The following is a 20,026-nucleotide window of genomic DNA, read 5'->3' as shown; positions in this document are numbered from 1 at the left end:
TGCAGATGAAGCACTGCTTGAAGCCGTTTTTTTGTAACCAGCTAATTCCTCCAGATCCGAATTCCTCCACTTTTTATTATATGCAGTTTCTTTGTGGTTCTTGTGTAGATTCCTGCCTTGCGGCGAGTGGGACTGAATGACCCTTGGGGTCCCTTCCAGCTAGATGCATAATAATAATAATAATAATAATAATAATAATTATAATTATAATTATAATAAATTATATGATTCTTGGGAAAGGGCTTCAGAAAGAAGAAACGGGGGAAAGCACATTTCCTCCACTTAGTCGTCTGCTGGCTCCTTTCCCGCTTGATTCTTTCTTCCACTGCAATCTGGGCTGGACATATTCTATGTCTGCTTGGACGGGGACCCCTCTTGCCCTTCTTGGGAAAATAATCGACATTCTTGATATTTCTTAGGTCTGAATTCCTGCTCTGAAAAGGAGGAGGAGGAGGAAGAAACTTCGCCGGACGAAGGGAGAAGAGGAGGTGGAGGAAAAGTCAGCTGCAGGCATGAAGGTAAAAGGGGAAAAAATAGAAATATACACATAACACTAAAGAACATTTTGAAACCCCCCCAGTCCTGATATATCACACCGACCCCCCCTAACCAGCACAGTACAGTACAGGAAAAATACAGGAAAGTGTTTTTATTTCTTTGATTGGCACCTTCTGGCTTCCCCCACGTTGGTGAGGTTTGTCTCCTTTTCCTTTTCTTGTTAGGCCATCTAAAGGGGAGACAGCAATGGGTGGAAAAATGAATTTCTTCAGATGAACCATTGCTTTAACCAGATACCATATTTTTCTGAGACGGCCAGGCTAATCTCGATAGCCTTAAGAGCTGGAACTTGCATGGGCTGTTTATTTAAAGAGGAAAACATGCGCACACGGGAAAGAAATCCCTCAGGTTCCTGGACACAACCCACGCTTGATATTCACTCAGGTTCCAGGGGTGCATTTTATTTTCCTACTGTTTATTTTCCTATCCATGTTGTCAGAGCTTCCCCTTGGTCCCAGCTCACAAAGGACCAACGCCCGGCTGTAGTTATGTACAAAAGTCTTTATTGAAGTTCAGTTTCCATTTCAAAGCCGCAGCGTGCCGCTCTAGGTCTTAAAGCCTAGACCGGCGAAGTCCCGTCTGAGTCTCCGCCCCCCTGACACCAGTTTAAGACTCTAGCCTTGCCCCACCTCTTCCTTCGCTCCTTCCTCCTCTGGGCCCTCCTGCCCGCTGGGGTTTCATCCTTTCTGGACTCTTCTGACACTGACCCCCCTGATTCTTGCCCCTCCTTCCGGCGGGCTTTAGGACCTGGTTCCCTATCCGGGCTACCTGCTGTGCCGCTCGCCTGTACATTTGAACTTGGCGCGCGCGCCCAGCCGGTAACCTTCCTCTCGACCGTTCCCTCGCTCTCCGATGGAGGCGTGGCCAACCCTGACTCATCTTCTCTCCCTGGTGGGGGAGACGCTGGCCCCGATACCTGGGACTCTTCCCCCCCCCACTCTGCTCTGGTGGGGAAGCTGGTCCTGATTTCCAACTGCTGCTCTGGGAGTCCCCGCTGGCCCCTTGCTTCTGGGGTGTCCCCCTTGGGGCCCCCCTTGCCCTGGCCATCGGCGCCCCCTTCTGTGAATCTTCCGATTCGCTGGAGAGGCTCATGGAATCTCTCGGGCTACTGTCCTCTTCTCCTACGCTGCCCTCGGATTGCTCCCCCTCGCTCTCCATCTCCTCCCCTCCCTGCGCTCCCGCTGCGTCCCTGACAAATGTCTATTCCAGTACTGGCCACACGAGGGCACTGTTTATTTTCCTATCCATGTCTATTCCAGTCCTGGCCACACGAGGGCACTGTTTATTTTCCTATTGAGGTCTATTCCAGTATTGGCCACACGAGGACACTGTTTATTTTCCTATTGAGGTCTTTTCCAGTAATGGCAACAGCTTTAACCGTATAGTATTTTTATTTATTGGAATTGGGTCGGGGAAGCTCCCCTTGGCTACAGCAACACCAGAGTAACTGGCTGTGATGATAATAATAATAATTAATTTCTTATTTATATAAAATAAAGTGCAACTCTCCCTTGCTTTCCCCCTCAGGCCACCCTTCATGTATTGGAAACTGTACCTGAACAATGTATTGTGCAGATGAAGCACTGCTTGAAGCCGTTGTTTTGTAACCAGCTAATTCCTCCAGATCCCAATTCCTCCACTTTTTATTAGATGCAGTTTCCTTGTGGTTCCTTTGCAGATTCCTGCCTTGCGGCGGGTGGGACTGGATGACCCTTGGGGTCCCTTCCAGCGAGATGCACCATAATAATAATAATAAGAATAATAATAATAAATTATATGATTCTGGGGAAAGGGCTTCAGAAAGAAGAAACGGGGGAAAGCACATTTCCTCCCGTTAGTCGTCTGCTGGCTCCTTTCCCGCTTGATTCTTTCTTCCACTGCAATCTGGGCTGGACATATTCGATGTCTGCTTGGACGGGGACCCCTCTTGCCCTTCTGGGGAAAATAATGGACATTATTGATGTTTCTTAGGTCTGAATTCCTGCTCTGAAAAGGAGGAGGAGGAAGAAACTTCGCCTGATGAAGAGAGAAGAGGAGGTGGAGGAAAAGTCAGCTGCAGACATGAAGGTAAAAGGAGGAAATATAGAAATATACACATAACACTAAAGAACATTTTTAAACAACCCCAGTCCTGATATATCACACCGACCCCCCATAACCAGCAAAGTACAGTACAGTTAAAATACAGTAAAGTATTTTTATTTATTTGATTGGCACCTTCTGGCTTCCCCCACGTTGGTGAAGTTTGTCTCCTTTTCCTTTTCTTGTTAGGCCATCTAAAGGGGACAAAGCAATGGGTGGAAAACTGAATTTCTTCATATGAACCATTGCTTTAACCAGGTACCATATTTTTCTGAGACGGCCAGGCTAATCTCGATAGCCTTAAGAGCTGGAAACTTGCATGGGCTGTTGATTTCAAGAGGAAAACATGCGCACATGGGAAAGACATCCTCCCAGGTTCCTGGACACAACCCACACTTGATATTCACTCAGGTTCCAGGGGTGGCATTGGCAGCTGGAGGAGCAGCCTGGTGATAGAGCAAGTCCTGGGTTCAAGCTGGAGATCAGCTCTTTCGTGGTGGCCTCAAATAACCCTTGGGCTGCAAGGGGAATTCCGCCTCCCTTAATTCAGGATGCTACAGTCTACAGCTGCTGTGGCTGCCTGCCCTTTCCCCTGAGCTGAAAAAGCACCTTCAAGAGGGTGATGGGAGGTGACACAGTCGTCTTCCAGATGTGCAAAGAACCACCCTCGCCACACTCAACGGGACAGCCAGCCTCACGCCCAGATCGTACAGGATCAGGTTTAAGGTGCTGGTTTTAACCTTCAAAGCCCTATACGGCCTAGGGCCCTCGTACCTACGGGACCGCCTCTCCTGGTATGCCCCACAGAGGAACTTACGATCTTCAAATAAAAACATCTTGAAGGTCCCAAGCCACAGAGAGGTTAGGCTGGCCTCAACTAGAGCCAGGGCTTTTTCGGCTGCGGCTCCAACCTGGTGGAACGCTCTGTCACAAGAGACAAGGGCCCTGCAGGACTTGACATCTTTCCGCAGGGCCTGCAAGACAGAGCTGTTCCACCTGGCCTTTGGTCAGGGCGCAGCCTGACTCCCTCCTTTGGCAATCTTTACAAAACTTTAGTTTATGGTTGCCATCAATTTTGATTTTAATTCATTTTTATAATGTTTTATAATGTTGTACTGTTTTAGTGTTGTTAGCCGCCCTGAGCCCGGCTTTGGCGGGGGAGGGGGGGATATAAATAAAATTTATTATTATTATTATTATTATTATCGGTAGCATAAATGGGAACCTGGGAAGCTGCCTTATAGGGAGTCGGACCCACCACTTCATCTAGCTGAGTAATGTCAACACTGACTGGCAGCACTTTGCCAGAGTTTCAGGCCTGGAGAAGCCGTAGATTGAGCGTGTGGTGTTCTGCAGGCAAAGCTACTGAGGTTACAGCTGTTCCCTTTAAAAACAAACTAAGATGGTAGTCCCATCTGCCTCTTCCCCAACGTAAATAAGAGCCAGGGCACACAATATCCATTTGGGGCATCTAAAAGTATGAAAATGGGCTTATAGATCATGAGTTTCTGACACTGCTCAGCCGCATACTCAGTCAAATGTGGGTGCCAAACAAATGAACTTTGTGGTTAACCCAGAAGCCTGTCTCTTTCTCTAGAACGCGCCTGATGGGTGTTTGCGCTGCCTCGCTTGGTTCTCCTGGCCGGATGCGTTTTGGAGCTTGGCTGGTCCTGGAGTCTTGCAGTTGCTCTGGCCATTTCTCCGGCTCATCCTTGAAACAGCTTGGAGAGATCTCCTGTAAGTCCCACTTCCTCTGGCAGTAGTAATGTTTATTTTCCTGTCTATGTCTATTCCAGTACTGGCCACACGAGGGCACTGTTTATTTTCCTGTCTATGTCTATTCCAGTACTGGCCACACGAGGGCACTGTTTATTTTCCTGTCTATGTCTATTCCAGTACTGGCCACACGAGGGCACTGTTTATTTTCCTATTGAGGTCTATTCCAGTACTGGCCACACGAGGGCACTGTTTATTTTCCTATTGAAGTCTATTCCAGTAATGGCCACACGAGGGCACTGTTTATTTTCCTATTGATGTCTATTCCAGTAATGGCCACACGACGTCGCTGTTTATTTTCCTATTGATGTCTATTCCAGTAATGGCCACACGAGGGCACTGTTTATTTTCCTATTGAGGTCTATTCCAGTACTGGCCACACGAGGGCACTGTTTATTTTCCGATTGAGGTCTATTCCAGTAATGGCCACACGACGTCGCTGTTTATTTTCCTATTGAGGTCTATTCCAGTAATGGCCACACGAGGGCACTGTTTATTTTCCTATTGATGTCTATTCCAGTCCTGGCCACACGAGGGCACTGCTTATTTTCCGATTGAGGTCTATTCCAGTACTGGCCACACGAGGGCACTGTTTATTTTCCGATTGAGGTCTATTCCAGTAATGGCCACACGACGTCGCTGTTTATTTTCCTATTGAGGTCTATTCCAGTAATGGCCACACGAGGGCACTGTTTATTTTCCTATTGATGTCTATTCCAGTCCTGGCCACACGAGGGCACTGCTTATTTTCCGATTGAGGTCTATTCCAGTACTGGCCACACGAGGGCACTGTTTATTTTCCGATTGAGGTCTATTCCAGTAATGGCCACACGACGTCGCTGTTTATTTTCCTATTGAGGTCTATTCCAGTAATGGCCACACGAGGGCACTGTTTATTTTCCTATTGAAGTCTATTCCAGTACTGGCCACACGAGGGCACTGTTTATTTTCCTATTGAGGTCTATTCCAGTAATGGCCACACGAGGGCACTGTTTATTTTCCTATCGATGTCTTTTCCAGTCATGGCAACAGCCTTAACCGTATAGTATTTTTATTTATTGGAATTGGGACGGGGAAGCTCCCCTTGGCTACAGCAACACCAGAGTAACTGGCTGTGATGATAATAATAATAATTAATTTCTTATTGATATAAAATAACGTGCAAATCTCCCTTGCTTTCCCCCTCAGGCCACCCTTCATGTCTTGGAAACTGTACCTGAACAATGTATTGTGCAGATGAAGCACTGCTTGAAGCCGTTGTTTTGTAACCAGCTAATTCCTCCAGATCCCAATTCCTCCACTTTTTATTAAATGCAGTTTCCTTGTGGTTCCTTTGTAGATTCCTGCCTTGCGGCGGGTTGGACTGGATGACCCTTGGGGTCCCTTCCAGCGAGATGCACCATTATATGATTCTTGGGAAAGGGCTTCAGAAGGAAGAAACAGGGTGGAAAGCACATTTCTTCCCGCTAGTCGTCTGCTGGCTCCTTTCCCACTTGATTCTTTCTTCCACTGCAATCAGGGCTGGAAATATTCTATGTCTGCTTGGACGGGGACCCCTCTTTCCCTTCTTGGGAAAATAATCGACATTATTGATATTTCTTAGGTCTATATGCTCAATTCCTGCTCTGAAAAGGAGGAGGAGGAGGAAACTTCGCCGGACGAAGGGAGAAGTGGAGGTGGAGGAAAAGTCAGCTGCAGACATGAAGGTAATAGGGGAAAAAATAGAAATATACACATAACACTAAAGAACATTTTTAAACAACCCCAGTCCTGATATATCACACCGACCCCCCCTAACCAGCACAGTACAGTACAGTAAAAATACAGGAAAGTATTTTTATTTATTTAATTGGTGTAGGGCAGCACCTCCTGGCTTCTCCCATGTTGGTGAGGTTTGTCTCCTTTTCCTTTTCTTGTTAGGCCATCTAAAGGGGACAAAGCATTGGGTTGGAAAATGAATTTCTTCAAATGAACCATTGCTTTAACCAGGTACCATATTTTTCGCTCCCTACTCGTGTAAGCAGCTCCTCTCCCACTTTCCTGCTTCAATGCGGAGGGAATCTGGTGCAATTGCGAGCCGAGGATCCATGGCTCCGCTTCCTTCCCTCCTCCGTGGTTGCTTTGAAAGGGTGCAGGGGAGAAAGAGGGCAGGAAATAGAGGCCGGGCAGGAAGACACAACCCCCCTTGGACCACTGGAAAGTCCACCGCAGCCTCCCCAGATTTCCTCGGAGACGGCCAGGCTAATCTCGATGGCCATAAGGGCTGGAAACTTGCATGGGCTGTTTATTTCAAGACGAAAACATGCGCCCACAGTAAAGACATCCTCCCAGGTTCCTGGACACAACCCACGCTTGATACTCACACAGGTTCCAGGGGTGGTATTGGCAGCTGGAGGAGCAGCCTGGTGATAGAGCAAGTCCTGGGTTCAAGCTGGAGATCAGCTCTTTCGTGGGGGCCTCAAACAACCCTTGGGCGGCAAGGGGAATTCCAGTAATGGCCACACGAGGGCACTGTTTATTTTCCTATTGAGGTCTATTCCAGTAATGGCCACACGAGGGCACTGTTTATTTTCCTATTGAGGTCTATTCCAGTAATGGCCACACAATGTCGCTGTTTATTTTCCTATTGAGGTCTATTCCAGTAGTGGCCACACGAGGGCACTGTTTATTTTCCAATTGAAGTCTATTCCAGTAATGGCCACACGAGGGCACTGTTTATTTTCCTATTGAGGTCTATTCCAGTAATGTCCACACGAGGGCACTGTTTATTTTCCTATTGAAGTCTATTCCAGTAATGGCCACACGAGGGCACTGTTTATTTTCCTATTGAGGTCTATTCCAGTAATGGCCACACGAGGGCACTGTTTATTTTCCTATTGAAGTCTATTCCAGTAATGGCAACAGCCTTAACCGTATAGTATTTTTATTTATTTTATTTATTGGAATTGGGACGGGGAAGCTCTCCTTGGCTACAGCAACACCAGAGTAACTGACTGTGATGATGATAATAATAATTAATTTATTATTTATATAAAATAAAGTGCAAATCTCCATTGCTTTCCCCCTCAGGCCACCCTTAGAATCATAGAATCATAGAGTTGGAAGAGACCACAAGGGCCATCGAGTCGAACCCCCTGCCAAGCAGGAAATAATGTATTGGAAACTGTACCTGAACAATGTATTGTGCAGATGAAGCACTGCTTGAAGCCGTTGTTTTGTAACCAGCTAATTCCTCCAGATCCCAATTCCTCCACTTTTTATTAAATGCAGTTTCCTTGTGGTTCCTTTGCATTTTCCTGCCTTGCGGTGGGTTGGACTGGATGACCCTTGGGGTCCCTTCCAGCCAGATGCATAATAATAATAATAATAATAGTAATGAATTAAATGATTCTTGGGAAAGGGCTTCAGAAAGAAGAAACAGGGGGGAAAGCCCATTTCTTCCCGCTAGTCGTCTGCAGGCTCCTTTCCCGCTTGATTCTTTTTTCCACTGCAATCTGGGCTAGGAATATTCTATGTCTGCTTGGACGGGGACCCCTCTTGCCCTTCTTGGGAAAATAATGGACATTATTGATATTTCTTAGGTCTGAATTCCTGCTCTGAAAAGGAGGAGGAGGAAGAAACTTCACCGGACGAAGGGAGAAGAGGAGGTGGAGGAAAAGTCAGCTGCAGGCATGAAGGTAAAAGGGGAAAAAATAGAAATATACATATAACACTAAAGAACATTTTTAAACAACCCCAGTCCTGATATATCACACCGACCCCGCCTAACCAGCACAGTAAAAATACAGTAAAAATACAGGAAAGTGTTTTTATTTCTTTGATTGGCACCTTCTGGCTTCCCCCACGTTGGTGAAGTTTGTCTCCTTTTTCCTGTTCTTGTGAGGCCATCTAAAGGGGACAAAGCAAGGGGTGGAAAACTGAATTTCTTCATTTGAACCATTGCTTTAACCAGGTACCATATTTTTCTGAGACGGCCAGGCTAATCTCGATAGCCTTAAGAGCTGGAAACTTGCATGGGCTGTTTATGTAAAGAGGAAAACATGCGCACACGGGAAAGAAATCCCCCAGGTTCCTGGACACAACACACGCTTGATATTCACTCGGGTTCCATGAGTGGCATTTTATTTTCCTACTGTTTATTTTCCTATCTATGTCTATTCCAGTCCTGGCCACACGGGGGCACTGTTTATTTCCCTATCTATGTCTATTCCAAAACAAAACAAATTCCTTCCAGTAGCACCTTAAAGACCAACTAAGTCAGTTCTTGGTATGAGCTTTCGTGTGCATGCACACTTCTTCAGATACACTTCTTCGTGTGCATGCAACACGAAAGCTCATACCAAGAACTGACTTAGTTGGTCTTTAAGGTGCTACTGGAATCGAATTTGTTTTGTTTTGACTATGGCAGACCAACACGGCTACCTATCTGTAACTATGTCTATTCCAGTACTGGCCACACGGGTTCACTGTTATTTTCCCATCTATGTCTATTCCAGTCCTGGCCACACGAGGGCACTGTTTATTTTCCTATCCATGTCTATTCCAGTAATGGCCACACGAGGGCACTGTTTATTTTCCTATCTATGTCTTTTCCAGTAATGGCAACAGCCTTAACCGTATAGTATTTTTATTTATTGGAATTGGGTCGGGGAAGCTCCCCTTGGCTACAGCAACACCAGAGTAACTGGCTATGATAATAATAATAATAATTAATTTATTTATTATTTATATAAAATAAAGTGCAAATATCCATTGCTTTCCCCCTCAAGCCACCCTTAATGTATTGGAAACTGTACCTGAACAATGTATTGTGCAAATGAAGCACTACTTGAAGCCGTTGTTTTGTAACCAGCTAATTCCTCCAGATCCCAATTCCTCCACTTTTTATTAAATGCAGTTTCCTTGTGGTTCCTTCGCGTTTTCCTGCCTTGCGGCGGGTTGGACTGGATGACCCTTGGGGTCCCTTCCAGCTAGATGCACCATTATATAGCCTTAAGAGCTGGAAACTTGCATGGGCTGTTTATTTAAAGAGGAAAACATGCGCACACGGGAAAGAAATCCCCCAGGTTCCTGGACACAACCCACGTTTGATATTCACTCAGGTTCCAGGGGTGGCATTTTATTTTCCTACTGTTTATTTTCCTATCTATGTCTATTCCAGTACTGGCCACACGAGGGCACTTTTTATTTTCCTATCGATGTCTATTCCAGTCCTGGCCACACGAGGGCACTGTTTATTTTCCTATTGAGGTCTATTCTAGTATTGGCCACACGAGGGCACTGTTTATTTTCCTATTGAGGTCTATTCCAGTATTGGCCACACAAGGGCACTGTTTATTTTCCTATCTATATCTATTCCAGTACTGGCCACACGAGGGCACTGTTTATTTTCCTATCTATGTCTATTCCAGTATTGTCCACACGAGGGCACTGTTTATTTTCCTATTGCGGTCTATTCCAGTACTGGCCACACGACGTCGCTGTTTATTTTCCTATCGATGTCTTTTCCAGTAATGGCCACACGAGGGCACTGTTTATTTTCCTATTGAGCTCTATTCCAGTAATGGCCACATGAGGGCACTGTTTATTTTTCTTTTGAGGTCTATTCCAGTAATGGCCACACGAGGGCACTGTTTATTTTCCTATTGATGTCTATTCCAGTAATGGCCACACAGGTCACTGTTTATTTTCCTATCGATGTCTATTCCAGTAATGGCCACACGAGGGCACTGTTTATTTTCCTATCGATGTCTATTCCAGTAATGGCCACACGAGGTCACTGTTTATTTTCCTATCTTTGTCTTCTCCAGTAATGGCAACAGCCTTAACCGTATAGTATTTTTATTTATTGGAATTGGGTTGGGGAAGCTCCCCTTGGCTACAGCAACACCAGAGTAGCTGGCTGTGATGATGATAATAATAATAATTAATTTATTATTTATATAAAATAAAGTGCAAATCTCCATTGCTTTCCCCCTCAGGCCACCCTTAATGTATTGGAAACTGTACCTGAACAATGTATTGTGCAGATGAAGCACTGCTTGAAGTGTTTTGTAACCAGCTAATTCCTCCATATCCCAATTCCTCCACTTTTTATTAGATGCAGTTTCCTTGTGGTTCCTTCGCAGATTCCTGCCTTGCGGCGGGTGGGACTGGATGACCCTTGGGGTCCCTTCCAGCTAGATGCATAATAATAATAATAATAATAATAATAATAATAATAATAATAAATTATATGATTCTTGGGAAAGGGCTTCAGAAAGAAGAAACGGGGGAAAGCACATTTCCTCCACTTAGTCGTCTGCTGGCTCCTTTCCCACTTGATTCTTTCTTCCACTGCAATCTGGGCTGGAAATATTCGATGTCTGCTTGGACGGGGACCCCTCTTGCCCTTCTTGGGAAAATAATCGACATTCTTGATGTTTCTTAGGTCTGAATTCCTGCTCTGAAAAGGAGGAGGAGGAAGAAACTTCGCCTGATGAAGGGAGAAGAGGAGGTGGAGGAAAAGTCAGCTGCAGACATGAAGGTAAAAGGGGAAAAAATAGAAATAGAAATTGACATCTAACAATAAAGAACATTTTTAAACAACCCCAGTCCTGATATATCACACCGACCCCCCCTAACCATCACAGTACAGTACAGTAAATGAAATAATACAGTAAAGTGTTGTTATTTATTTGATTGGGGTAGGGCAAAACCTTCTGACTTCCCCCATGTTGGTGAGGTCTCCTTTTTTCTTTTAAGGGTGACTAACAATTGGTTGAAAACTTAATTTCTTCAGATCAACCAGGTAATTGATTCTTCCACCTATCGATTTATCCACATAATCCAAGCGGAGATTAATTAACATCCCAAATGCTAACTTGCACGTTACATCTTAAGATAAATGTTTTGGAAGAGGCCTAAATTAAAAAAGAGAATTAATTTCCAAGCAAATACCTGAATGCCCAGTGAATTAGAGAGGCAGGGAGCTGACTGGTTTGTCGAATTTGAGAAAGGGGCCAGTCTGTTGGCACGCCGACGGGCAGCTCCACGATCCGGACCTGGTCCTGCGAACGCAAAGCGGGTAGTTCAGGGCCAGGCTGCCTCTGGGGCTGGGGGTGGGACAGGGAGTCCCGGGTGCGAGGGCCTCCCCTCTTGAAAGGCAACCTTGCCGATGCCCTCGAACTGGGGCGCCTCTCTTCGTATGCCCGTGTGTCTCTCGAACCCCGGATCCCCCAAGCATTGGACCTCCCCTCCCCTTCACCATCGCTCTCCTGGCGGCGCTCCTCGCACCCGCCTCCGGCCGCTTATGCCACGTTGTCCACCACGATGGCGCCCGTGCCAGACCACTCGCCAGTGCCCGCTTCCAGCACCGCCTGCAAGACATGGGTTCAAAGCAGCAGCTCCTCCTGCCAGGAAGGAATTTGAATCCGACACCTGCTGAATGTCTCACCCCAGAGGCGTGCCAAAGTGGCAGGGAGTCCCAAAGGGGAATTGGGAGTCTCTTTTTCGAACTGAAAAGCCCCACGTCTTGATAGGGCATCCAGTGGCAGGCAGTCCCAAAGGCCCCAGACTTTCTGAGATGGCTTACCTGGAACTTGCCACCACTGTCAAGGAGAAGCCTCTCCTCCCGCCAGACCAGGCGCGCTCCCCCTGCGGGCCGGACAGGAGCACCCGGGGGAAAGGAAGGCAGAGTCAGGTGGGCAGGGGGTTCAGGTGTCGGAGGCTCTGCTAGAATTCCCTTCCCGCAGCAGGGAGTTCCACCGACCCAAGCCAAACCCAACTCACCACCTTCTCCCCGGAAAGCCATGCGGTAGCGGAAGCAGCCGGCGCCTTTAAGGGTCTTGTTGGCGAGGCGGGCGGCGTGGTGCCCGCCGCCCACCTGGATGGAGATAATCAGGAGAGAAGCCCTGGATGGAGATAATCAGGAGGCCAGCACCTTCTGGCATCCTGGGCCCTCCCAGCCTCTTGCTCTCCAACCCGCACCATCTGGGGAACTGCCCGCCACTTGCTGATCTTGGAAGAGGCAGGCCTTGGACGGTGTCAGCAGAGTTTGGGGGGCAGAGACCAGCCTCGCCGGGGGGAAAGAACCTGTGGGGCAACTGGCTCTGGTCCTGGGTTCGAATTGGAGCCACAGCTCAGCTTGCCCTCGAAATCCACCAGCTTGCCCCCTGAGACTTGCCCTCAAAGATCCATTGCAGAGAGCAGCTCCCTCCTTTGGAACTCCCCGCCAAGCGATAGTTTGGGGGGGCAGAAACAGGATCAAGGATGGATATTTTACATTTCATTTGAGGTTTTGAGAAATCTTGAGCCATCGAGAAATTCTTCGCAAACTGATAGGAATGGTTTAAGTCATTTGGTCGAGCCAATGTCTATATTTATTATGTATATTTACGTATATATTTATTAAGTGTGTGTGTGTGTGTATCTATATATATGTATAATATGTATATATATTATCCTATACCCTCCCTTCCTCTCGGGCAGCTTTGAGAAATTTAGGATGGGGAAATCATTACAAAACTAGTAACGATTCTTCAAATTGAAGCATCCTCCTCGTTATCATCATTATTATTATCATTAATAGCACGCATTCCCAGCAAACCCAGACAGGGACTCCCGGCAGCTTATGGATCCAGGCACCCCCAATCTGTGGTCCTCCAGATGTTTTGGCACTACAACTCCCATGATCACTAGCAAACAGCACCAGCAGTCAGGGATGATGGGAATTGTAGTCCAAAACATCTGGAGGGCTGCAGGTTGGGGGTGCCTGGATAAAATGACAGGATATATAATTATATAATTTAATAACATAACAACAATAATAATATTATAATATATTATAATATATTATAATGAGGAGAAGCCAGGCCCCTTAGGCACTGTTGGGACTCCTCCCAGAGGAGATTTTTTTGGGGGGGGTCCCTCCGGCCTTCCTTCTCCGCAAGGACCCCCAGAAGCATCTAGTCTGATCCCTGAAATGCAGAGATGCAGAAATCTAGTCTAGCCCCTGCTGCCCTCAACCAACATGGCGCCGCCGCCGCCGCCTCTAACGTCCTTTCTTCCCCCCTCCGGCCCCTTGCCCTCTTTCCAGTATTGATGTCTATTCCAGTACTGGCCACACGAGGGCACTGTTTATTTTCCTATCCATGTCTATTCCAGTTACAGATAGGTAGCCGTGTTGGTCTGCCATAGTCAAAACAAAAAATTCCTTCCAGTAGCACCTTAAAGACCAACTAAGTTAGTTCTAGGTATGAGCTTTCATGTGCATGCACACTTCTTCAGATACACTGAAACAGAAGTCACCAGACCCTTCTATATAGTGAGAAGGTGGGGAGGGGTATTACTCAGAAGGGTGGTGGGAATGGGTGATTGGCAGATAGCTGTGATGAGCCTGTTGATGACTCTTAACAACTGCAATAGGTCTACAGGAAAAAGCAAGGGGTGAGAAGGTGAAAAATGGCTTTGTCATGTGTCAGAGCTGCCTCTAGGTCCCAGCTCACAGAGGACCAACGCCCGGTTGATGTAATGTACAAGAGTCTTTATTGAAGTTTAGTTTCCATTTCAAACCCCAGAGCGTGCAGCCCTACGTCTTGGCCCTAGACTGGCGAAGTCCCCTCTGAGTCACTACCCCTTCCGCACCAGTTTAAGATCCTAGCCTGGCTCCACCTCCTGCGCTGTTCCTTCCTCCTCTGGGTCCTTCTGCCCCCTGGGGTTTCCTCCCTCCTGGACTCTTCTGACGCTGACCCCCCTGAGTCTTGCCCTTCCTTCCGGCGGGCTTTAGGACCTGGCTCCCTATCCGGGCTACCTGCTGTGCCGCTCGCCTGTACATTTGAACTTGGCGCGCGCGCCCAGCCGGTGACTTTCCTCTTGACCGTTTCCCCGCTCTCCGATGGAGGCGTGGCCAATCCTGACTCATCTCCTCCCGCTGGTGGTGAGAAGACTGGTCCCGATGCCTGGGACTCCTCCCCCCCACTACGCTCTGGTGGGGACGCTGGTCCTGATTTCCAACTGCTGCTCAGGGAGTCCCCGCTGGCCCCTTCCTTCTGGGGTTTCCCCCTTGGCACCCCCCTTGCCCTGGCCATCGGCGCTCCTCTCTGTGAATCTTCCGATTCGCTGGAGAGACTCGTGGAATCTCTCTGACCACTGTCACTGCCTACACCCCCCTCGTATTCCTCCTCCTCACTCTCCATTTGCTCCTTCTCCTGTGTCTCTGCTCCTGAACCCCTGACATCATGTATAATGAGATAAGAATCCAATGTCTTTGTTCAGACCAGATCTCTCCATGGTTTTAACTTTGGTAATAAGTTGCAATTCAGCAGCTTCTCTTTCCAGTCTATTTCTGAAATTCCTTTGTAATAGAACAGCTACTTTGAGATCTTGTATAGAATGTCCTGGGAGATTGAAGTGTTCTCCTACTGGTTTCTCTGTCTTGTGATTCCTGATGTCAGATTTATGTCCGTTTATCCTTTGGCGTAAGGTTTGGCCTGTTTGTCCAATATAGAGAGCTGAAGGGCACTGTTGGCATTTGATGGCATACACAATGTTAGACGATGAGCAATTAAATAGTCCCGAGATGGTATGTGTGATGTTGTTGGGGCCAGTAATGGTGTTGTCCAGGTGTATGTGGCAGCAAAGTTGGCATCTGGGTTTATTGCAGGCTCTGGTGCCAGTGTCCGTGTTAAGTCTGGCTGTAGTATTATTGTGGGTTAGGAGTTGTTTAAGATTGGGTGGCTGTCTGTAGACAATGAAAGGTCTTCCTCCCAGAGCTTGAGAAAGAGAACTGTCATTGTCCAGGAGAGGTTGCAGATCTCTGATGATGCGTTGTACTGTTTTAACTTGGGAGCTGTATGTGATGACTAGAGGTGTTCTGTTATTTTCTTTTTTGGGCCTGTCTTGCAGCAAGTTCTCTCTGGGTATCAGTCTGGCTCTGTTGATCTGTTGTCTAACTTCATCTGCTGGGTATTTTAGTTCTAAAAAGGTTTGCTGTAGATCTCTTAGGTGAGAGTCTCTGTCTGTAGAATTGGAACAGATGCGGCTGTAACGTAGTGCCTGGCTATATACAATGGACTGTTTGGTATGTTTGGGATGGTAGCTAGAGGCATGTAGATATGTTTGTCGGTCAGTTGGTTTACGGTATAAGGTGGTGTCTATGCGCTCATCCTGTATTTTTATAGTAGTGTCCAAAAAATGTATTTCTTGCATAGATTGATTCATTGTTAGGTTGATTGTGGGGTGAAAATCATTGAATTTCTGGTGGAAGGTGTCCAGGGTCTGTTGACCATGTGTCCAGATGATAAAAATATTGTCAGTGTATCGCAGGTACAAGAGAGGTTTGAGTGGGTAGGAGTTTAGGAAACGTTGTTCTAAATCTGCCATGAAGATGTTGGCATACTGTGGGGCCATGCGGGTGCCCATTGCTTTGCCGCTGATCTGAAGGAACAGGTCATCACCGAATTTGAAGTTGTTGTGGGTAAGGACAAATTGGCAGAGTTTGGTAGCAAAGTCCGCTGTGGTTTTATCTGAAATGGTGTTCCTTATAGCTTGTAAACCATCGTTGTGTGGGATGTTCGTATACAGAGATTCCACATCCATAGTAGCTAGTATAGTATTGTTAGGAAGATTATTTAAAGATTGTATTTTCCTCAGAAAATCTGTGGTGTCACGTACATAGCTGGGAGCACTGATGGCATATGGTTTCAGAACAGAGTCCATATAACCGGAGACACCCACTGTAATAGTGCCAATACCTGACATGATGGGGCGTCCTGGATTTCCTGGTTTGTGTTAGGTAGAAGATAGAAAGTTCCTGGTCGAGGTTCTGTTGGTGTGTTTGTTAGGATCTGTTCTTGGATGTGTGGGGGTAGCTCCTTAACAATCTTGTTCAGTTCTTTTTTGTATTCTTGTGTGGGGTCTGAGTCCAATTTTATGTAAAAGGCGGTATTGGAAAGTTGTCTGTGAGCCTCCTGAATGTAGTCGGTTTTGTTCATGATGACGACAGCTCCACCTTTGTCCGCTTCTTTAATTATAATGTCTGGGTTGTTCTTGAGATTATCTATGGCTCTCCTTTCAGCATGGTTTAGATTTTGTTGTAAGCGATGGTGTTTTCTGGTCACATCTGTTTGGATTCTGTGGCGGAAGCAGTCAATGTACAAGTCCAGTGTGGTATTGCGTCCATCAGGAGGGGTCCATGTGGAGTCCCTTTTTGTGTAACACTTTTTCGGTGGTAGTTGGTGGTCAGTCTTCTGTTGGGAGGGTGGTTGTTGTTCTCCAGTGGGTTGAGAGGTGTTGTGTTGTGAAGTTGTTGCTTGTTCTGCTTTGTCTTGTTGTTGTGTGTGTTGAAAATACTCCTTCAGGCGTAAACGGCGGAAAAATGCTTCCAAGTCCCCACAGAACTGAATCATGTGTGGGGATTTGGCAGGGCAGAATGACAGTCCACGTGAAAGGACTAATTCCTCAGCTGGGCTGAGTGCTTGCTGTGAGAGATTGACAATATTGTTGATCTTGTTTTGATTAGTAGCCTGTAGGTTGGAAAGGTTAGAGAGTTTCTTGTTTTTCTGTTTTTTCAGTAGCTCCAGTTGAGAGTGGTAAATGTTTTGTTTTTCCTTTTGGAACTGTCTATTCCAGTAATGGCCACAGGAGGGCACTGTTTATTTTCCTATCTATGTCTATTCCAGTAATGGCCACACGGGGTCACTGTTTATTTTCCTATCTCTGTCTAACCCTCCCAGAAGGGATTTTTGGGGGGGGATCCCTGCAGCCTTTCCTCCCTGCAGGGAACACAAGAGGCATCTAGTCTGACCCCTGAAATGCAGAAATCTAGTCTAGGCCCCGCTGCTCTCAACCAATATGGCGGCGCTGCTGCCTCTTCCGCCCTTTCTTCCCCCTCCCTCTTTCCAGTCCCCTTGCCCTTATCCAAAATGGCCGCCCTAGCAACTCCCTCGCTCAATCCAATCTTGGCTACGATAGGTGGGCCTTTGGGCCAATCCCAGGCCGGGCGGTGGGCGGGGCCAGCCCTTTCCCGCTTTTTCTTCTCCCAGCTGTTTCTCAGCTGCTTCTCCTCAGCTGTTTCCTGCGCCCTTTGAGGCGCCTTTTTCATGCTGGGAAACAACAATCAATTATTATGAGCATTTCATTTTAATGGCAACCCTCCATTGCTTTCTGTTTTGCCTGGAGGTATAAATGTTGTTAGCAGATGAGCAGTCGCCCCGAGAACTTCAGGCAGCCAAAGGGGATGGCAAGGGGGGCAGCTGCAGGAGAAGGGTGGATCCCTCAGTGGATCCCTAAATCGCCTTCCAGGGGCCTTTGAAGAGGGCAGCGTCCAGCTGGGCTGGGGACACAAAGGGGGTGAGGTTGCCAGTTCCTGCCTGGTAGCAGGTTGGGCTGGATGACCCTTGGGGTCCCTTCCCGATATCTCAAGAAGAAAGGGAAAGAGCCTTCCTTGAAGGGAGGTGTGGTTGTCGGCAGGCAGAGGGGCGCAAGGCCAGCTGACCACCCCCAGCAGGATCGTCCCCTTCCAGCCGTCCTGCTGCCAAGACCCACCTGCCTCTGCACAGACGTAAATCTGCGACCCAGGCTTAAAAGCCAGAACATATAAGCCGAGCTAACGGCGCACAGAGAGTGGCGTGAGGCTTGTGGAACCATGGGTTTATTAATCATAAATCAGAACAAAAACATGTAATCATACTATTGTTGTGATGATAAAAGGAGGTAAAGCTCATTTGTAGGCTTCAGAATCCAAAGGAGATAAATCAAAAGTTTGAAAGGGGAAATAATTTTAGAGCCATATTCAAATTCCTGCGTGGAAATAACTTACACCTAGAAATTATCATGAATTCTATACCAGCACTGGCCACACGAGGGCACTGTTTACTTTCCTATCGATGTCTATTCCAGTACTGGCCACACGAGGGCACTGTTTATTTTCCTAAACATGTCTATTCCAGTCCTTGCCACACGAGGGCACTGTTTATTTTCCTATCCATGTCTATTCCAGTACTGGCCACACGAGGGCACTGTTTATTTTCCTAACCATGTCTCTTCCAGTAATGGCCACACGAGGGCACTGTTTATTTTCCTATCTATGTCTATTCCAGTAATGGCCACACGGGGGCACTGTTTATTTTCCTATCGATGTCTATTCCAGTACTGGCCACACGAGGGCACTGTTTATTTTCCTAACCATGTCTCTTCCAGTAATGGCCACACGAGGGCACTGTTTATTTTCCTATCGATGTCTATTCCAGTAATGGCCACCCAGAGTGGCTGGGGAAACCCAGCCAGATGGGCGGGATATAAATAATAGCTTATTATTATTATTCACCATGAGGTTAGTACCTTGTGCAACTTTTTTCTGAGATGTACCTGTGAACAAAAAATAGGATCCTGATCGCAGTCTCCTTTGTTGCATTGCCTGCATGTTCTTGTGTTGTTGCTTTAGGTGGCCTGCTTATATGAGCTGAAATTGCGCTTATATACTGCAAAATGCATGTTTTGACCAAATACTTACTGACGTCTTCCTGCTGCTAGTGGCCTAAATTCAGACCTGCTTTTTGTTTCCTTGCAGAGATCACCGAAGAGCAGCTTTTGGTTAGGATGCCTACAGAACAAGGACATCATCCAGAACTGGATCCCACTGGATCCCTCAGCAGGTAGGCCATCGTTCTCTCTTTCTCTTAGGGAATCTCCTGGGTGCTGGCCAGGGTGTGATCCGTGGCCTGACTGCGTGAAATACAAGCACCCAGAGAGTGGAGCCCCCAACTCGGCTTGGAGGCGCAAACCCCGTTGTGGGAGGTGGGAGGAAATGCATTGGTGGGGAGGGTCTGCATGGAAAGGAAGCTCCAGCACCAAAAGATCAAGAAGACCCTTGAGCAGGAATGAATCTCACTTCCTAAGACTCGAGGCCATCCAAGGGGAAATACACAGTTCAAACAGATAAAATATTCCTGAGAAAATTCCATTCCTCAGCAGTTGGAACTGAGTGGTTAGAGGTAGATTTGGGGCTGAACTCAAAGTTGTGAAATTCATTTTTCTGAAGGAAATGCTCCCTTTGAGACTATGACCTTGACGGGAGAACTACTTTGTGGTGGGAGAGAAGGTTGCTTAAAGGTTGGTTAGCTATTAGTCTTCTCAAAACCAGAATTGGTGTTAATGTGAAGAATCCTGAAACTACACATAATGTGAAATGTTGAGAAATGCGACTCAGCCAGGAAGCTTGGGGCCAGGTCATCAGCATAGCCAGGGTCTTTGTTGGAGGGCAGGACTTTGGAAAGGGGGACAGAGCCAATGGAATTGGTCAGATGGTTAAGGATTTCTAGTGCTGCCCCCCCCCCCGCTCCCCCTTGGCTACATCAATGGGCCAGGTACTAATTCTGGATCCATTGAGATCAAGTTCATTTGTATGCTTCAGAGTCCAAATGAAAGAAATGAGAGAAATTAAGTTTGAAAGGGGAAATAATTAAAAAGCCAGATTCAAATTCCTAATGGGAAATAACTTACACCTAGAAATTATCATGAATTCTATTCCAGCCCTGGCCACACGGGGTCACTGTTTACTTTCCTATTGATGTTTATTCCAGTAACGGCCACACGGGGTCACGGTTTACTTTAGTACAGTGGTGCCCCGCAA

The 20,026-nt window shown here is 46.9% G+C and overlaps 2 protein-coding genes across 10 annotated transcripts in view; one reads left to right on the top strand and one right to left on the bottom strand.

The window, feature by feature from the left end:
* Window positions 1–20,026, bottom strand: part of LOC309334312 (uncharacterized protein) — a 73,941-nt gene that overhangs the window by 33,700 nt on the left and 20,215 nt on the right. The window lies entirely within an intron of this gene.
* Window positions 1–20,026, top strand: part of LOC309334314 (uncharacterized protein) — a 30,282-nt gene that overhangs the window by 8,920 nt on the left and 1,336 nt on the right. Inside the window, exons 1-4 of one of the 5 annotated variants that reach the window (XR_014153033.1) lie at window positions 160–518; window positions 4,238–4,377; window positions 10,847–10,942; window positions 18,965–19,506. Coding sequence is in view for 3 of the 5 variants with exons in the window: in XM_081848564.1 (XP_081704690.1) it covers window positions 4,248–4,377; window positions 10,847–10,942; window positions 18,965–19,049 (311 nt within the window). In the remaining 2 variants the exon portion in view is untranslated. Of the gene's footprint in view, window positions 1–159; window positions 519–2,529; window positions 2,626–4,237; window positions 4,378–7,997; window positions 8,089–10,846; window positions 10,943–18,964; window positions 19,507–20,026 lie in introns of those variants that run through there. The other 4 variants (XM_081848563.1, XM_081848565.1, XM_081848564.1 and 1 more) reach the window with 4 other exon arrangements.

This window comes from Podarcis erhardii (genome assembly GCF_964252035.2).
Source record: "Podarcis erhardii genome assembly, chromosome: Z".
Classification (NCBI taxonomy): domain Eukaryota; kingdom Metazoa; phylum Chordata; class Lepidosauria; order Squamata; family Lacertidae; genus Podarcis; species Podarcis erhardii.
Note: the sequence above shows the minus strand (reverse complement) of the source record. Positions and strands in the feature narration are given on the sequence as shown.